The sequence below is a fragment of the Dendropsophus ebraccatus genome, chromosome 8 (genome assembly GCF_027789765.1).
Source record: "Dendropsophus ebraccatus isolate aDenEbr1 chromosome 8, aDenEbr1.pat, whole genome shotgun sequence".
Lineage (NCBI taxonomy): Eukaryota > Metazoa > Chordata > Amphibia > Anura > Hylidae > Dendropsophus > Dendropsophus ebraccatus.
Window position 1 is genome coordinate 15,235,873 of NC_091461.1, and position 19,973 is coordinate 15,255,845.

The 19,973-nt window shown below is 46.6% G+C and overlaps 1 protein-coding gene across 3 annotated transcripts; it reads right to left on the reverse strand.

Moving 5' to 3' along the window:
* Window positions 1-609: 609 nt before the first annotated feature.
* Window positions 610-16,394, reverse strand: PEX5 (peroxisomal biogenesis factor 5). 3 transcript variants are annotated; one of them, XM_069979868.1, is made up of 16 exons: window positions 15,613-16,394; window positions 15,385-15,531; window positions 14,951-14,986; window positions 14,562-14,694; window positions 13,279-13,389; window positions 12,924-13,023; window positions 12,689-12,779; window positions 10,846-10,965; window positions 8,559-8,633; window positions 6,450-6,569; window positions 5,896-6,039; window positions 5,514-5,584; window positions 5,229-5,429; window positions 4,183-4,348; window positions 2,740-2,897; window positions 610-2,534 (listed from the first exon to the last, which is right to left on the reverse strand). In XM_069979868.1, exons 2-16 carry the CDS (start codon window positions 15,520-15,522, stop codon window positions 2,330-2,332), a joined length of 1,869 nt encoding a protein of 622 aa, XP_069835969.1. In that variant the 5' UTR covers window positions 15,523-15,531; window positions 15,613-16,394; the 3' UTR covers window positions 610-2,329. The 3 variants fall into 3 exon arrangements, with proteins under 3 accessions (XP_069835969.1, XP_069835970.1, XP_069835971.1); XM_069979869.1 differs by lacking the exon at window positions 10,846-10,965 and having other exon boundaries at window positions 15,613-16,391; XM_069979870.1 differs by lacking the exons at window positions 8,559-8,633; window positions 10,846-10,965 and having other exon boundaries at window positions 15,613-16,393.
* Between the last annotated feature and the right edge of the window lie 3,579 nt (window positions 16,395-19,973).

Consider the following 19,973-nt stretch of genomic DNA (forward strand, 5'->3'; position numbering starts at 1 on the left):
CTTATCCTCAGTTTGGTTGTGGTTTGCAGCTCCATTCCATTGAAGTGAATTGTAATACTGCATACAACCTGAGGACAGGGGTGGCGCTGGTTTTTGCAAGAAAGCAGCATTTTTCCTCATCCTGGATAACCCCTTTAAATGGCATGGTAATATAGTAATATCTTCTTGCTCCCTGGCTAAGATAGATGGCAGCCGTCCTATGACTGGACCCTGGGCCTTTTCATGTCAGATTCCTATAATCTCATCCTGCCTGTTCATAGCTGTGAGCAGTGGCCATGCCATCACCCTAACATGTTCCATAAAAATTCTCCCTTGTGAGTTGTATCTCATATACAACACTAGTGGTCTCTACTACAACTCCCAGCATTCCCAGACACTGACATCCTGGGAGTTGTAGTATTACCATAGCTGGAGACCGCTGCATGAGCCTGTAGCCTGCTATAGGGGCAGTAACACTACAGAGGGGGAGATTTCTCAAACATGGTGTAAAGTGAGACTGGCTCAGTTGCCCCTAGCAACCAATCAGATTCCACCTTTCATTTTCCAAAGAGCCTGTGAGGAATGAAAGGTGGAATCTGATTGGTTGCTAGGGGCAACTGAGCCAGTTTCACTTTACACCATGTTTTATAAATCTCCCCCCATGTCTCATTCACCTCATAAGATGGCCGGGTCTCCATTCAAGTATCTAATACAATAAGATATTTCCACTAATGGGAAAGTACTGGAGCACTCACTGTATAATAAGACCTAATGTTATATTACTACCTGCATATAAATAGTAACTAGGCTACACGTACCGTCATCATAGAGATATTGCATAGATATGTATACAGATCAGTCACATTAAGTGCTCCAGAGCAGTAACTCAGGTGCGGATACATTGTTCACCCCAGTGATAGCTGTGACCGGCGTACTGTAAGGGGTGTCTGAAACTCTAGAGGGGAAGGGGTTGTACAAGTTATAACACCGGTTGTGTGTTATAGTGCAACTCCATTGAAGTAAATGGAGCTCAGCTGCAGTACCACACACAACCTGAGGAAAGGGGTGGCACTGTTTTTCAATCCTAGACAACTTTAATCCTGTTGAAATGAAAAAAAAAAAACTCAGCGGCAGATTGCAGACTACTGACATGTTAGAGCAGTCTGGGGGAGAGGCGTATTTGCTTCTTTAACCTTTAATTGATCTCTGATTACTGTCAGTGAATAGAAACTGTATGTTTGTAGCCAGCGGCTAAACACCTGACTTATTTTCAAGTCTCCATCTGCTGAGCAGTCTACCCCAACCTGTCAGGACATGCTGGGAGTTGTAGTTTCACAACAGCTGGGGAGCCACAGATTGGTGTAAGACGGACATTAGAGTTCAGATAGGTCGCGTTTACACAGACAGATTTCTGACAGATCCTTGAAGCCAAAGCCAGGAACAGATTATAAACAGAGAACAGTTCATAAAAGAAAGACTGGGATTTCTCCTTTTTTGAAATCCATTCCTGGATTTGGCTTAAAAAATCTGTTAGATAAATCTCTCTGTGTAAACGCAACATAAGATGCAGCCAGAGAGGCCTAACTGCGGCTTATCTCTCTCAGAACAAAGGGGTCCAGTGGTGATTTTCCATTACACTTACCCCCTACCACCACAGACCACCAGTGGTTGTTACATCCCACCCTGACGACAGAATCAGCCACAAGTAGTGGGTATAGACAATGAAAGTATAACCTTTAAGCTCCCGGTTGCAAACAAGATTTTTCCCATTCACTGACAGCAAGCAGAGATCTGGAAAACAGTGAAGGATTAAACACACAAACTACGCTAGAAAGCTGCAGGAATTTTCTATCACACAGGGATTACTCCATTAAGCCGTATAGTCTAGTACTAGACAGGTAAGACGTGGGGTCCGTGGCGATCGGGTCTAGAGGAGCGGGACCATCCTGTCCCAGGTAGTAAGACATGAAGATGATGAACGCTGAATGAGCCAGGACAATGTTCTTAGACACAGTGATGGATCCAATAATGGTAGATAGGTAGATGTATGGCCGAGACGTCTGTGGTGAAGCTGTCACATTATATCCGGCTCCTGATACACGAGGTAATTAAATAAAATCGATATGTAAATTAGAAAAATCAGCTCTGCCCCTTCCTCCCTGTACCAGCCAATGGAGTGAAAGATCAAGCCTGCAGCGGGCGGGTGACATCAGGTCCGGTCTGGAAGGGGTGATACACGGCTCCTTCCCCCGTGTATGGAGTCCTAGTGCATGGTTGTGTGTTCTGCGTCTCCGGTACACTGACTAAGACCTGCGAGCATGCACTCACAAGGCAACCGGTCAGACTGCGGTCATTGGGCAGGGGTGGAAGGAGGAGGAAATGCTGCCTGTAATGTGGCAAGATCCCGGGCATCTGCTGCAGCGTACAAATTACTCTGTCCTAACATGGATAGCGCCATCCGCAGGGTGCTCCAGATATTGTCAGACATGGCTCCTCCATGGCCACCGCTCTGCTGCTGCATGCTCAGAGCCTCTAGGAAATGCTCCACCGCCTCCCTGGAAGACACAGTAAGGATGTGGAATATTAGGATCATTTACTAACATTTTTTGTACATTGATATTACACTGGCGTCACACCTGCGGCCCCTTTATCTGCTACAAAACTACGATTCCCATCAAGCCTTGACACCCAAAGCCATGGCATGATGGGAATTGTAGTACTGCAGGTGTGACACCTGTGTGGTAGGAGATCCCCGCTTACCTGTGTGCCCCTAAGTTGATGCAGGCAATGCCCAGATTGTATCGGGAGCGTATAAAGCCTGGCTGTAGTGAGAGTGCCCGTCTGTACGCCTCCACCGCTGCCTCGCTGTCGTTACCGTTTGCCAGGGTGGCTCCCAGCTTATTCCACAGCAAATAGTCCTGCAGGAGAGAACATGGCGTTACCCGAGCAGTCACCACAGCAGCACAGAGGGAAGTAACCTTCCCATGGGTCAGACAGTGCTAGACATTAATTTAAAGGGAAAGTCACATGACCATGCTGAATTTATACTCCTTACTTTTATAGTGTTTATTTGAGTGGTTATTCAGTACTAAAAAGGGGAACTATCAGCAGGATAGACAAATCTAACCTGCTGATAGCCCCCTAATGCGCACGGGGTGCCAAGGAGGTAAGTATGTCTTTTACCTCCCTCCTCAGTGATGTTCCTGTGCTGTTAGCAGTTTAATCCTCAGTCCACAGCACCGTTAGGAGCACTGCCCCGCCCCCAGAGCACCAATCCGGCCCGTCCACTCTACTGAGTATCATTAGAAGAAGTGGGCAGGCTCGGCCCTATAGGAGCGGGGCAGTGCTCCAAACGGTGCTCCGGACCAAGGATTACACTGCTAACAGCACGGGAACGACGCAGAGGAGGAGGGTAAGAGACATACCTTCCTCCTCGGCGCCCTGTGCACAATAAGGAGCTATCAGTAGGTTAGAGTCGTCTAGTCTTCTGATAGTTCCCCTTTAATATACAACTATAAGAATCACTCAGCTGTGAGAAGTATTAGGCGTCACTTCTGCACAGCTGGGAGCCAAGGTGTGTAGGGAAAATAATCTGAAGGGGCTGCACTAATGCTGCGTTTACACAGAGCGATAATTCACCCAATCTATCGTTTAACGATTTTGCAGCAACGATTTGGTTTTTTATAAAAATCAGCGCTTAGGCGAATAAATCGTTAGAAAAATCGTTATTGCGATCGTTTTTAAGTCCATCTCACACATAGGGTGAATCGGTGAAAGACTGTTTACACGAAGCAATCTGCGAATTTTTAGCGAACGATCGACGATTTGAGAACATGTTGAAAGATCACAATGAACGATTTATCGCTCGACGCCTGATCGTTTCCTGTGTTTACACGGGCCGATTATCGCTCAAATGCGATCGTTATTGCGAAATTTCGAACGATAATCGTTCCGTGTAAACGCACCATAACTCTGCATACCCTTCATTATGGAGATAGTTCGCAGTGGTCAGACCCCACTGAGCTACGATATGAAGGTGGATCAAGACTGACGCGATGGAAATGTGGAGTAGTGACAAGCAGATGGCACCTGTAGCAGCGACGTTGTAGAAATGTGACAGCTATTGCTGCCATGAGCAACTACTCCACTTTCCCTCTGCATCCTTCCCAGTGACATTCTGCTCCCTTCCCTGACCACACTTACATCTGGTCTCTGACTCAGCGCGGCCGTAAAGCAGTCGACGGCTTTCTGATATTCCCCGCTCAGGTTAAAGAGAACCCCAAGTCCGCACTGAACATCAGGATCCACTTGACTCGGGTCCATTCGGACGGCAGAAAGGAACAGCTCCCGCACCTCGGAGAACAGAGTGCTGAAAGAAGAAGATAAAAGACGGCATTACACTCAGGTCTAACAAGAATTAGGTGCCTCCACTCTCTGGAAAGTTCCTATCCACTCACAGCAGAGATATTCATATGTCTGGTTAGAAAACTAATTTTGGATGCACTGTTAAAGGTGTAGTTTACCAAAAATGTTTTTCTTTCAAATGAACTGGTGACAGAAAGTTACATAGATTTGTAATTTGTTTCTATTAAAAAATCTCAAGTCTTTCAGTACTTATCAGCTGCTGTATACCCTACAGGAAGTGGTATATACTTTCCACTCTGACATAGTGCTCTCTGCTGCAATCGCTGTCCATGTAAGAAACTGTCCAGAGCAGCAGCAAATCTCCATAAAAAACCTCTCCAGACTGGAAAAAATATCACTTCCTGTAGGACATACAGCAGCTGAGAAGTACTGGAAGACTGAAAATTTTTAATAAGTAAGTCTCTGGCACTTTCTGCCACCAGTTGATTAGAAAAAAATGGAGAACCACCCCTTTAAAAGAAATGGACCCAGATAGAGAGTAGCTACTGAGCATTCCTCTCTGGAGGACTGAACACATCTATGCATTCCAAGGACAGCATTTTAATTACAATGCAAACTGTGTAATACTGCATTTCCCCTGAGGGGGCACTGTAGGGAAACTGAACACTTGCTTATGATGTTGTTAACCATAAGGGAGCCCTTTTGATTGCTTAAAGGGGTTATGCCACAATTAAAGTGTATCCCCCTAGGAATAACTAGCTGACTGGTGGGGTTCTGAAAGCTGGGACCCCCACTGATCACAAGAATAGAGATCGTCCCCTGAGAGTGGAGGGGCAGCACATATGCTCACCCATCCCACCTAACAGATCTCATCCTTCACTCACTCAGATAGTAACGTCCCCAGGGATTTCTTTCTAGAAGCTTCTCCGGCATCGCTCTCCGGCTTCACCAGGTGGCTGTATTTGGGGTTGTGCCGCAGCCACTCTCTCAGAGTCTCGCACGCCTGCTGCTGGAGGCATTCATTGGTAAAGCTGACCGCTAGCGCCATCAGGGCGTGCAGATTGTCCGGCTTCAGCTCCAGGCACCTGAGGTTTGAAATAGACAAGGAGGTGATCTACAAATGCATAAGGGAGATAAGAAGGAGCGCATGGAATGAGACGAGGCCTGACCTGCGGAGGGCGCTGATCGCTGCCAGCTCCTGCTCGTTTTCTGCCTGAGTGGTGCCCAAATATTGCCAGGCCTGGAAGATACAAGCATCAATAGTAACCTAGACAGTCACATGACTTCTGGCAGGCGCTGAACCTACAAGTGTGTTAAAGGTGAACCTAGCTGAGCCGCGTGTGCCATGTATTTAGTACTTTGGTCTCCTCGGTTGTTAATGGGTGAACAGCGGAGACTGATCCAGTGTTTGCATATTGGTCAGGACGCCATATGCTGCAGAGCAACCCAACACAGCTGATGTAGCCAGAAGTATATAAGTGCAATAGCTGCAGCTGGACATATGGAGCAAGGAAAAACTAGATTGACCCATCAACCACATCTTCCCTTTACCTCCATGTGTTTGGGGTCTCGCTTTACGGCAATCTCAAAAAGTCTGACGGCACTGGGGAGGTCTCCTTCCCGAAGTCGTTTTAGACCTTCCTCGAAGGGCTGCGCCTCCTCTGAAAATGGATTGTCCTCCTCAAACGCGTAGCCCTAGTGGAAGACACAAGCCGGACGTCAAGAAGAGAACAATAAAGTAAGCCTTCGATTGCATCCAATATCCTGTGCCAATTCATTTCCTAAAACAGAACCATGGTGTTAAAGGGGAATTCCGGACATTTTATTAAAAAAAAAAAAGCCAGGGAGGAGGTGGCTGAACAGAACAACATGCACCTGACTCCCTGACTCCAGTGCTGGGGTCTGCTGTCCCCTGCTCCGATTCCTGGCCTGTGCGGGGACCCGAGTCCCTGATTACACCAGGAAGCGTCTGTGGTACCAGGAATCGGAGTGAGGGACAGTGGATACCTTCCCCTTTAAATGATGAAATTCTATCTGCCTGTAGCCACCTCTAGGGGGAGCTATAGAGCATAATGTATACTAGGACGATGCAGCAGATATATTACCTTGTCGTAAGACTTTGCAGACAAGTCCTGGAAATCGGAGAGCCATGGATGAGCCTCTGCGTCCCTCCTGGCCATCTCCTCCCATTCTTCTTGGAGTTTGTCCCAGAAATCTACATCTGCCTGTTAGAGGGAAAGAACAGAGGAGCAATGGTGAAACTCCACCCAATGTGTGATATGGGATCTGCCCCAGTGAGGGGCATCTGATCCTTCCTTACCCCGCGCATGTACATGTACATTGTACGCCAGACCGACATCATCCCACGAACTAAGAAGCGTACTTCTGTGCAATACTTATACCTGGCTGACGCATATTAGAGACCATCTGATGACATTTGGCATGGCTGAAAACCCACATACATCCCTGATGAACCCGGTTATCCCTACCAGGAAGGGGGAAAGGCGCCGGATGACTAGTGGAGAAGCCAAATCTTCTTTTTAGGCATCAGCCCGATCATCAGTCAGTTTTAGAGTGCACATTGCAGACTGCTGCACCCATTTAGACAACATTGTACAACATTTTATTATGACGTCTCCCGACCTATAGGAGTGACTGCACAACTGAACCGATCAGACCGCCTCTCCTATTTAGAAGTAGGGAAATTTTCCGCTTGGCACAGGGGACGCTCTATCCGAATGGTCCTTTTAGACAGAACGATTATCGCTCGAATTTGCACGATAACAATTGCATTTGTGCAATAATCGTTCTGTGTAAACGCAGCAAACGATTAAGCGTCGAGCAAGAAATCGTTCATTTTGATCTTTCAACATGTTCTCAAATCGTCGTTGATCGTTCGCAAAAAATTCGCAGATCGTTCCGTGTAAACATTCTTTCAATGATTTCATCTGTGTGTAAGATAGGCTTAAGCGATCGCAAAACGATTTCTCCGTACAATGTATTGTTCTGTCTAAACGCTGATCGTTATAAAAAACACATCGTTCATTCAAAATCATTAATCGTGCGATCGGGCGAATTATCGCTCCGTCTAAAAGGACCATTAGAGTTAGGCAGGGTGTTATAGCCATTTCTATCTTGGACGAGCCCTCTCCTCGCACCATCCCATAAAAGTTTTTTCAACTTTTGGATGCTATTCACCTGTTTTTTCACTGTATATATATGAATACTCTTACTAAATAAATATCTATTTCACACTAGAAACTCCAGTGTCCAGTCTGCCACTTATTCCATTCTTATACACATTGGGGGAGATTTATCAAACATGGTGTAAAGTGAGACTGGCTCAGTTGCCCCTAGCAACCAATCAGATTCCACATTACATTCCTCACAGACTCTTTGGAAAATGAAAGGTGGAATCTGATTGGTTGCTAGGGGCAACTGAGCCAGTTTCACTTTACACCATGTTTGATAAATCTCCCTCTTTGTTTGTTGCCCATAGCAACCAATCACAGCTTTAGCAAAATGATTGGTTGCTAAGGGCAACAAAACAGCCTTGCTTTCAGGCGGTGGTCAGAAATCTTCGCTATGTCTACGGGGGCGATTTATGGCACTGTCTTAGGGTGCCTTTACACAGGACGGATCCGCAGCGGATTTCTCAGGACAGCACACTGATTTGTTAAGCGGGACATGCAGCCAGGAACCCACAAAGCAAACCGGAGTGCGGATCAGGTAATGTATAGGCTCCGGCCGGCCGGGGGTTAACGGGGCGGTCTCCCGACATACTCGCAGTGGGATGTCCATCCCCGCTGCGAGTATGTCTGCCCATAGACTTTACAGGGTAGGGATCTCGCTGCGAATAAACAGTGAGAAATCCGCTGCGGATCCATCATATGTGAAGGCCGCCTTATAGTAAGATTCTCTGTTGCCCATAGCAACCTATCACAGCTTTCATAGCAACCAGTCACAGATCAGCTTTCATTTTACCATATGAAAAAGGAGAATGGTTGCTGTTGCAAAACTACAACTCCCAGCATGCCCTGACACCCGGTATGCAAGGAGTTGTAGTTTTGCAACAACTAGAGAGGCACAGGTTAGGGGATCACTACCCTGACGAGTCTCATCAATATCTGCATCACCATCATCATCCATCACCTTTTCTGACAGGGCAAGCTGTTGTTTGCTGAAACACTCTGCGCTGCTGTAAACATTTTTACCTCCACTGCGGCCTTCGCGGACTCAAATTCTTTCTCCATGGGGGTGAACTGATCGACCCACTGTTCAGCCGCGGCCTGCGGGAAAGGTCGGTAAGGTCAGCCGCGTAAGGGACAGACAGTACTATACCCATTGAAGTAAAGTAAAAGAGACAGCATGGCACACAGACATCCCAAGCAGCAGGAGGGCGCCAACCAAGTGAGTGAGACACGGCTACAGTGAACGATGGCAGACAGGTGATATGGTTCATATTCCAGCCAGTAAATCATGGGTATGTGTGCGTATCCTCTCTCTATTATGGATTCATACTCCCATCAGGATCCCGAATTGGGCCGAATCAGATCATGTAGTTGTCACATCCCCTCCCCCACTCCTTTCGCCATCTCATACATGAGAAAGCGCTTACAGAAGACCATACCCATGTTTTACGTGGCACAGAATGTGTGGTCGGCAACATGTGACTCTACAAACTTTGTAGGACTACAACTCCCAGCATCCTCAAGTCATTGGGATATGATGACTCTCAATAGGCCCTGATAACCGGAGGCTGAGAGTTGTAGTTGGACCACAGAGGTCGCAGACCACCACATCAGAGGTTTTCCAGCTCTATGTGAAGTAGTTCTGCACTTTTCTAATACCTCTGCTTGCTGTCATACACTCCTCAAGCTGCTGAAACCCCATCCTGCACTAATACTTCTCACAGCTGGGGTTTTGTATCCATCCTCTGTGAGCTACATAAGTCTTTCTCTTACAGATTGCAGTACAGAAGGGCTTAAAGGGGTTGTTCACTTTTTTTCTTATAAATCAGCTGGTGCCAGAAAGTGTCAGAGATTTGCAATTTACTTCTATTAAAAAATCTCAAGTCTTCCAGTACTTATTAGCTGCTGTATGTCCTGCAGGAAGTGGTGTATTCTTTCCAGTTTGGAGAGCAGGAGAAGTTTTCTATAGAGATTTTCTGCTGCTCTGGACTGTTCCTGACAGGGACGGAGGTGGCAGCAGAGAGCACTGCGTCAGACCTAAAAGAATACACCACTTCCTGCAGGACATACAGCAGCTTATAAGAACTGGAAGAATGGAGATTTTTTAATAGAAGTAAATTATAAATCTCTGGCACTTGATTTGGAAGAATTTTTTTAAATTTTTGGTGAACAACCTCTTTAAAGGAGAAGTCCCACGAAAATAAAAAATTACAGACAGGCAGGGGGATGTGCAAGAAAATAATACAGAAAGTATACTTACCCACCTCCGTGCCCCCGTAATGCCGGGAGTCCCGCCCCAGTCACTCACTGACTGAGCAGACAGTCTATCAGCCAGGTACGTGACGTTGCAGCAGCAGGAGCTGCAGGAGTCCGGCAGCTGTCAGACATCAGTAAGACAGTGCTGCAAGGGCACGGGGATGGGTAAGTATGTCTCTTTATTATGTTCCCACACACCCCTGCCTGCATGCGATTTTTTATTTCCTAGTTAAAGTAGAAGTCCCACGAATTAGAAAAAGCACAGCTACTTTCTTGCAAAAACAGTGCCACCCTTGTCCTCAGGTTGTGTGTGGTATTACAATTCAGCTCCAGTTCCATCAATGGAACCGAGCTGCAAAACCCCCACGTTTAAACTGAGGACAAGAGTGGTGCTGCTTCTGGAAGAAAGCAGCCATGTTTTACTAATCCTCGATAACCCTTTTAAGCTTGTGCTGTAAACAGCAAGCAGAGATCTTGAAAAATTGGTTAGAAGGAAAAAAAAAAAAAGACAACAAACGATATTAGTAAGTAGCAGAACTTTTACAATGATTAGGGTAATTTACATACGACTGGACAATCCCTTTAAAGAGGTTGTTCACCAAAAATGTTTCCCTTTCAAATCAACTGGTGCCAGAAAGTGCCAGAGATTTGTAATTTACCTCTATTAAAAAAAAAAATCTCAAGTCTTCCAGTACTTATCAGCTGCTGTATGTCCTGCAGGAAGTGGTGTATTCTCTTCAGTCTGACACAGTGCTCTCTGCTGCCACCTCTGTCCATGTCAGAAACTGTCCAGAGCAGCAGCAAATCCCCATAGAAAACCTCTCCTGCTTTCCAGACCGGAAAGAATACACCTCTTCATGCAGGACATACAGCAGCTGATAAGTACTGGAGGCTGGAGATTTTTTAATACAAGTAAATTACAAATTTCTGGCACTTTCTGCCAACAGTTGATTTGAAACAATTTCTTTTTGTGAACTACCCCTTTAAGCAAGTTGTGCATCAGGTTTCTCTAGTCTTCTCCTTCACCCCCACACCCCGCAGTGCGGCTCACTACCTGCTCCTGTATAAACTGTTCTGACCACTGCTCTGCCTGCGAGACCGTCTGGGAGGGAGCGCTCGGGGTCTGCGACAGAGACACCTCCCCGTCTCCTATCTTCCTTACAAATTGTAAGAACTGACAGAAAAAGAAAGATGGAGACAGTGATATTGACACATGTATAACGGTGAGGGGGAGGGGCATTATATTATATAAAATGGATTTAGGGGGCTTCAACGGAAACTGAAAACAGCTGCTTATGCATACAGTATGGTAGCTACAACAATAGGAGGTAAAGAACACAGGGCACAAAGGACACTTAAAGAGGTTGTTCACCCCCAAAAAATTTCTTTCAAATCAGCTGGTACCAGAAAGTGACAGAGATTTATAATTTACTTCTAATAAAACATCTCCAGTCTTCCAGTACTTATTAGCTGCTGTATGTCCTGCAGGAAGTGGTGTATTCTTTCTGGTCTGGAGAGCAGGAGAGGTTTTCAGTGGGGATTGGACAGTTCCTGACATGAACAGAGGTGGCAGCAGAGAGCACTGTGTCAGACTGGAGAGAATACACCATTTCCTGCAGGACATACAGCAGCTGATAAGTACTGGAAGGCTTGAGATTTTATAATAGAGGTAAATTACAAATCTCTGGCACAAGTTGATTTGAAAGAAAAAAAAAATTGTGAACAACCCCCTGAAAGTTTTTTTTTTTTTTAATTTAGGAGTCCCTTGACAATTTGTCCCTCTGCTGGAACCCCAGCGATCAGCTGTAATCTGTGGGTAAACCTGGCAGTAAGTGTTCAGCTTCCCTGCAGAATCATCACAGATGAAATTACACAGTGTCCATTCTCATGAGTGGGTTGACAGTGTAATACAGGACAGGGCAGGTCATCCAGAGACACTCTTTGCAGCCACTCTCCACTGTGGCCAAGAGATGAGGATCCTGAGCAGAGGACTCAGCAGGGAACCCCTTATAAGAGGACATCACCCACAATAAGTCACATGATCCTTTTTGGTAACGTCACCCTTGTTGGATGAAGGAAAGGCGTTATCATGCTGAGTATTCCTTTAAAGGAGAAGTCCGACTAAATATTTTATTAAAGTATTGTATTGCCCCCCAAAAGTTATACAAATCGCCAATATACACTTATTACAGGAAATGCTTATAAAGTGCTTTTTTCCCTGCACTTACTACTGCATCAAGGCTTCACTTCCTGGATAACATGGTGATGTCACTTCCTGGATAACATGGTGATGTCACTTCCTGGATAACATGGTGATGTCGCTTCCTGGATAACATGGTGATGTCGCTTCCTGGATAACATGGTGATGTCACTTCCTGGATAACATGGTGATGTCACTTCCTGGATAACATGGTGATGTCACTTCCTGGATAACATGGTGATGTCACTTCCTGGATAACATGGTGATGTCGCTTCCTGGATAACATGGGGATGTCACTTCCTGGATAACATGGTGATGTCACTTCCTGGATAACATGGTGATGTCACTTCCTGGATAACATGGTGATGTCACGACCCGACTCCCAGTGCTGTGCGGGCTGTGGCTGCTGGAGAGGAATGATGGCAGAAGTGACATCACCATGTTATCCAGGAAGTGACATCACCATGTTATCCAGGAAGTGAAGCCTTGATGCAGTATTAAGTGCAGGGAAAAGAGCACTTTATAAGCATTTCCCGTTATAAGTGTATATTGGTGATTTTTTATAATATTTGGGGGGCAATACAATACTTTAATAAAAATTTCCGCCGGGCTTCTCCTTTAAATCCATGTGTATACTTAAACAGCTTTATGGAGAGTTACTCATGATACCATATATACAGTATATACATCCCTGTACCTGGCTGCTGGTTAGTTTGGGGTCAGTGACTTGGGAAAGTAGAGACTTTGCTTCTCTCTGCAGGTCGTCTTCAGGCTGGTACTCTTCACTCCTATACAGAGAGGAGAATGAATTAGAGGGGGTCCCGTTATAGTCAGGTCTGCCAGTGCTGGGGAGGGGGGGGGGTCATTCATGGGGACGGGAGGAGAATTTGCTTTGGTGGCACAGGAACGGGGGGGGGGTCTTGTATCCTCACCATTTTTCTGCCATCGCTCCCTCACTTTCTCCCAACCAGAGTTTTTCCTCCGATTGTTGGAGATATTCCTCTGCCCAGCGAGATGGGGAGGAGAGGGGGTCTAGGACGAGAGAAGAAACCAACACTATAGCAAACACATTGGGGGAGATTTATCAAACATGGTGTAAAGTGAAACTGGCTCAATGCAGCGGTGGGCGTCCGCGGTTAAAGAGAGATCCCATCATGGAGGTAACATCTGCAGACTGTCTCTATCACGGGGCAATATTTCAGTTTTAAAATCTGAAGATACTCACCCATCCCCTGCACCTCCTGATACACTGACCACACATGGCACCGGCGCCAGAGGATCCCTCACCTGCCTGATCAATGAACTCCCGACTCCAGTCCTCTTCCTCCACCGCCGGTTCTTGCTCAAGAAACTCATCAGTCCAGTGTTCAGAGAGGGCGAGATCCGCGACACCCGGAGCTGCAGGACGAACGAGAATAAAGGATGTATAGAATTACTAGGACTCATACATACATACATGCGGCCCCTGGCAAACATTCTGGAGTCCTTACACAGAGGTGATGGTCGACCAACTCCATCTACCTTGTCTACAGCCCTAGACAGAAGCTCACTTTCATCCAAACCTCCACACTCCACTGGTCTCTTCAGGTATCAGTTCTGTTTTCTCTATATGTACATCCATACTTGTGCACAACTGGCTTGGAACAACCAACATCTTCTGCTGCACACCATGTTATAGGAGTTGTATAATATGACAGCTCTCACGTTAGGGTGCCCTCATATGGTTACTGGCTTTTGACTTGCGCTAGTAAAGATCTGTTTTGGCCATTTTAGTCTCATCAGACATTAGTTATGGAGCTGCAGCTGACAAGGCTTTAAAGGGGTTATCCAGTGCTACAAAAACATGGCCACTTTCTTTTAGAGACAACACAACTCTTGTCTCCAGTTCAGGTGCGGTTTGCAATTAAGCTCCATTCACTTCAATGGAACTGAGCAGCAAAACCCCGCCCAAGCTGGAGACAAGAGTGGGGCTGTCTCTGGGAGAAAGTGGCCATGTTTTTATAGCGCTGGATAACCCCTCTAAGTAGACAAACATAGCTGCTTTCTTTGAAAAACAGCGTCACACTTGTCTACTGTTGCGGGTGGTACTGCAGGCTTATGCTACGTTTACACGGAACGATAATTCGCAGGATCGTACGATTAACGATGTCGGAGTAACGATTTTTTTTTCATATCGATCAGCTTTCAGACAGTACGATATATCGTACGGAAATTCGTTTTGCGATCGTTTTGCGATTGCTGAAGCCTATCTCACACATTGGTTAAATTGGCGAACGACTGTTCACACAGAACCATCTGCGATTTTTTTGCGAACGATCGATTTTACGACGATTTGAGAACTTCTTTGAAAGATCAAAATGAACGATTTCTCGCTCGTCGTTTGATCGTTCGCTGCGTTTACACGTACGATAATCGTTCCGTGTAAACGCAGCATTAGTCCCTCTAATTCTGATAGAGCTGAGCTGTAATGCCAGGCACGACCCATGAACAGGTGTGGCGCTGTTTCTGGAAGAAAGAAGCCATGTTTTTCCGATCCTGGTCTGGACCTGTGTTTACTAAAAAGTTCTTACCTCTGAGCGGCTGAGGACGGAAACTGCTCTGCTCGATCTGCTGCATCTCTGCCAGGAGGCCGTCCATCTTGAACGTGTTGGGGGCTCGGGTATGCAGGGAGGGGACACGGGACTGCAGGAACTCCGACACCAGCTGCGGGCAAGGGAGCGAGAGGCATTATGGAAAAGGCAAGAAAAATTTATAAAAAGTATAAAAGTTGTTAACTATAATCCGACTCTAGGAAAGCTGGCAACCAAGATGGCAGCCGTCCTAGCCTGTAGGAGTTGTCACCCAGCTGAAAGTGAGTGATCAAGGGGTGACACCACTGCAGTCATCCTCTCTTAAAGTGTCTGATAACAGGGAACAACCGACTGTATAGAACTGCACTTTCCCTTTAAGAAGTTCTCACCTCATCTTCCGTAGCTTCTCCAAGAGGCTTCGAGATCTGTGAGGAGACAGAATAAGGCGTCGATAAATCTGATCATCACGAGAAGTTCTGAAACTTTCTATTATACGCTGGGTTTTAGTTCTTGACTGCAGTCAGGATCTCTGCTTGCTGTCAGTGAATAGAACATGAAGAGGCACAATATATCACTCCTTATTATTCTGACAACTGCAAGGAACCATCAGCTGTGAGAAGTCAGCGTGGGTGTCAGTCTCTGGAGGTTTCGTTCACTGTCAGCAAGCAGAGGGTTTATAAATTATAAAGTAAAGTAGAAAGTTGGCGTCACACTTGGGGTACACTCGAACTGTGCGCCCCCCAACCATACACCACAAGTCACAGTATGGCCCCAGGGGACAGCACAGACCCCCGCCCTCTGGTGCTTTGTGGGGGTCACTTACAGCGGCGGCTCCTGGGGGCCACGCCACACTGGGTAATCCCTCCTGCCGCAGACCTTTATCCTGGGTGAAGTGACCGGTCAGCTTCATGAGGGGATTAGCGCCCCCACACTCCGTGTCCACCAGTCCTCGCATCGCCATGATGACAGCCTGCAACATAGAGACAGCAACATGTGAGAGAGCGGCTCCCCCAGATGTGACAGCCCTTCAAGTGTCTCCCCCAACACATACCAGATGTCTCGCAGCTGTCCCTGCTCTGGGTCTACTCCGTCTGGTGGGCGACCTCTCTCCGTACAGACGTCTATCTCAGGAGGTGTGTGTCTCTCTCCGCCATGTATGTGTCTCTCTGGCCCCCAGGACTGTCTCTTCCTGTGTGTCTCAAAGTCAGAGTTCAATGGGAGGAGAGAGAGAGTTAAAGGTACAGAGATCAGGGGGAGGAGAGAGACAGCCACAGCGTGGTGGAAGGAGGGAGAGACAGCCGGGTACAGGGAAGAAGGAGAGACAGCCAGGCACAGGGAAAAAGGAGAGACAGCCAGGCACAGGGAAGAAGGAGAGACAGCCAGGCACAGAGGGAGGAGGGAGAGACAGCCAGGCACAGGGAAGAAGGAGAGACAGCTGGACACAGAGAAGAAGGAGAGACAGCCGGGCACAGGGAGGAAAGAGAGACAGCCGGGCACAGGGAGGAAAGAGAGACAGACGGCCTCCGGGGAGAAGACAGTCACCGCTGAAGTTGGTTTCTTATTCACACACAACCAGATTGAGCTCCAAGGGGAGGAGAGACAGGCAGAGACAGGGAGGAGAGAGACTGACAGTCAAAAAAGGGGTGGAGAGAGACAGCCAGACACAGCAGAAAGGGCGGAGAGACAGCAGGACATAGGGAGGAGAAAAGAGACTTCCAGTCACAATATGGAGGGTGGAGAGACAGAAGGACATAGGAAAAAGGAGACTGCCAATCACAATATGGAGGGCAGAGAGACAGCAGGAAATAGGGAGGAGAAAGGAGACTGCCAGTCACAATATGGAGGGCAGAGAGCTGGGCACAGGGAGGAGGAGAGAGACTGCCAATCACAATATGGAGGAAAGAGACAGCTGGGCACAGGGAGGAAGAGAGAGACTGCCAGTCACTGGAGGGAATGATCTGCAGCTCTGCAGCATATTACGCAGCACTGTACACAGATATACTGACTATGAGTCTTCACCCTCCAGATATTTATTCATGTTAGTTATATATATAGCACCAACATGCTCCGCAGCGCTGTACACAGTCACCCCTCACATGATCAGGATGTTTGTTTATGAATGTGGGAGGAAACATGGAGAGAACATACAGACCACATACAGATGTCCCCCCCAGCCAGGACCCCATGGACCTATAGTCTGGAGATCAAACCATGCTCTATATCTGCTTGCTGTCAGCAAATGGAAACATTCATTGGTTACATCCTGTACACAACCTCACAGCTGAGGGTTCGCTCCAGTGGTGTCACCTCTAGACGATGCTCTATGAGAATTTTCTGTGGATGCAATTGTAGCAAATGCTCAGCTGTGAAAAGCAAGGTCTGAACAGGGGTTTACTCATAGAGGCTTCTATTCATTCACAGCATGATCAACAGAGATCTGTAAAATAGTGAGGATTAGAAATGCAAAGTTACTTTACATCAGACCAGAGCCCATAACTTTTAGAGAGGCAGATGACATGGCAGCCACAGGGGGGTCTGTGGTGGAGGGAGCCTCAGCACTCATCAGCCTCCTGACCCTCTGTCACCACTAGGGGAGCTGCAGTAAAAATGCAGACGGAGTTAGCGCCCCCTGATGGCTGCAGGCAGTATATCATTGATCACAAAAACTGAATGGCTGGGCCCCTATGGTTCCTGTATATGTTGCAGTTATAAGTAGTGAGGCATGATGGGTAACCCCGTGCATAGCAGACAATGGCATTTCTCCAACATGTCACATTAGATTGAATAAGCATTTTTTATAGATGGTCTGGGGTCTGTATTAATTTAGCAGTCTGGTCTGGGGTCTGTATTAATTTAGTAGTCTGGTCTGGGGTCTGTATTAGTTTAGGGGTCTGGTCTGGGGTCTGTAATAATTTAGAGGTCTGTGGTCTGTATTAGTTTATGGGTCTTTATTAGTTTAGGGGTCTGGTCTGGGTCTGTATTAGTTTAGAGGTCTGGTCTGGGGTCTTTATAAGTTTAGGGGTCTGGTCTGGGGTCTGTATTAGTTTAGAGGTCTGGTCTGGGGTCTTTATAAGTTTAGGGGTCTGGTCTGGGGTCTGTATTAGTCTAGGGGTCTGGTCTGGGTCTGTATTAGTCTAGGGCTCTGGTCTGGGGTCTTCATTAGTTTAGGGGTCTGGTCGGGGGTCTGTAATAATTTAGAGGTCTGGTCTGGGGTCTGTATTAGTTTATGGGTCTTTATTAGTATAGGGGTCTGGTCTGGGTCTGTATTACTTTATGGGTCTTTATTAGTTTAGAGGTCTGCTCTGGGGTATGTATTAGTTTAGGGGTCTGGTCTGGGGTCTGTATTAGTTTAGGAGTCTGGTCTGGGGTCTGTATTAGTTTAGGGGTCTGATCTGTAGTCTTTACATTAGTTTAGGGGTCTGGTCTGGGGGTCTTTATTAGTTTAGGGGTCTGGTCTGGGGTCTGTATTATTTTAGGGGTCTGGTCTGGGGTCTGTATTATTTTAGGGGTCTGGTCTGGGGTCTTTATTAGTTTAGGGGTCTTTATTAGTATAGGGGTCTGGTCTGGGGTCTGTATTAGTTTATGGGTCCTTATTAGTTTAGGGGTCTGGTCGGGGGTCTGTATTAGTTTATGGGTCTTTATTAGGGTCCATTTACACAGAAAGATTATCTGACAGATTATCTGCCAAAGATTTGAAGCCAAAGACAGAAACAGACTATAAACAGACATCAGGTCATAACGGAAAGCCTGAGATTTTTCCTCTTTTCAAATCCATTCCTGACTTTGGCTTCAAATCTTTGATAGATAATCTGTCAGATAATCTTTCTGTGTAAATGGACCCTAAGTTTAGGGGTCTGGTCTGGGGTCTGTATTAGTTTATGGGTCTTTATTAGTTTAGGGGTCTGGTCTGGGGTCTTTTAATTTATGGGTCTTTATTAGTTTAGGGGTCTGTATTAGTTTAGGAGTCTGGTCTGGGGTCTTTACTAGTTCCAGAATCTGGTATGGGCTCTCTATTAGTTTAGGAGTCTGGTCTGGGGTCTTTACTAGTTCCAGAGTCTGGTATGGGCTCTCTATCAGTTTAGGAGTCTGGTCTGGGGTCTTTACTAGTTCCAGAGTCTGGTATGGGCTCTCTATCAGTTTAGGAGTCTGGTCTGGGGTCTTTACTAGTTCCAGAGTCTGGTATGGGCTCTCTATTAGTTTAGGGGTTTGGTCTGGGCTGTGTATTTATTGCTTATAGCTTGGGTCTGTATTAATTTAGGGATCTGGTCAGGTAACTGTATTTCTTTAGAGGGTCTGTATTAGTTTAGAGGTCTGGTCTGGGTCTGTTTTTGCTTTGTGCTTCCAGCCTGGGCTCTCTATTAGTTTAGGGGTTTGGTCTGGGGTATGTGTTAGTGTAGAGGTTTGGTCTGGGGTCTGTATTATTTTAGGGGGTGTGGTCTGTATTATCTTAGGGACTGTGGTCTGTATTATTTTAGGGGATGTGGTCTGGGGTCTGTATTTTTTACAGGGGTAAGATCTTTGGTCTATGTTTCAGTAGTAGTTCTGGGCTGGGGTCTGTATTAGTTCAGGGTTCTGTTCTGGGGTCTTCATTATCTTAGGGGCTTTGGTCTGGGGTCTGTATTATTTGGGGGTCTGGGGTCTGTATTATTTGGGGGTATGTATTATTTGGGGGTCTGGGGTCTGTATTTGTTACAGGGGTCTGATCTTAGGTCAATGTTTACATAGTGGTTCTGTTCTGTGGTTTGTGTTATTTTAGGGGCTGTGGTCTGGGGTCTGTATTTGTTACAGGGGTCTTATCTTTGTTCTATGTTTGCGTATTGGTTTTGGTCTGGGGTCTGTATTTCTTTAGGCGGTCTGTATTATCTTAGGGCCTGTGGCCTGTGGTCTCTATTGTTTTGGGGGGCTGTGGTCTGTATTGTTTTGGGGGCTGTGGTCGGGGGGCTGTATTGTTTTGGGGGCTGTGGTCAGGGGGCTGTATTGTTTTGGGGGCTGTTGTCTGTATTATTTTAGGGGCTGTGGTCGGGGGGCTGTATTGTTTTGGGGGCTGTGGTCAAGAGTCTCTATTGTTTTAGGGGCTGGGGTCTGTATTGTTTTGGGGGCTGTGGTCTGTATTGTTTTGGGGGCTGTGGTCTGTATTATTTTGGGGGCTGTGGTCGGCGGTCTGTATTGTTTTGGGGGCTGTGTCTCTATTGTTTTGGGGGCTGTGGTCTGTATTTGTTACAGGGGTCTTATCTTTGTCTTATGTTTGTGTAGTGTCTGGGTCTGTTACTTTTGGGGTCTGTGTTACTTTAGGGGTGTACTGGAGACGGCCATGCACCACTTGTGATACAAATACTAATCCTTGGGCCCCTACATGGGTCGTGTCTTACCAGAAATGCAGCTGACATATATAATACTTCTCAGAATCTCTAA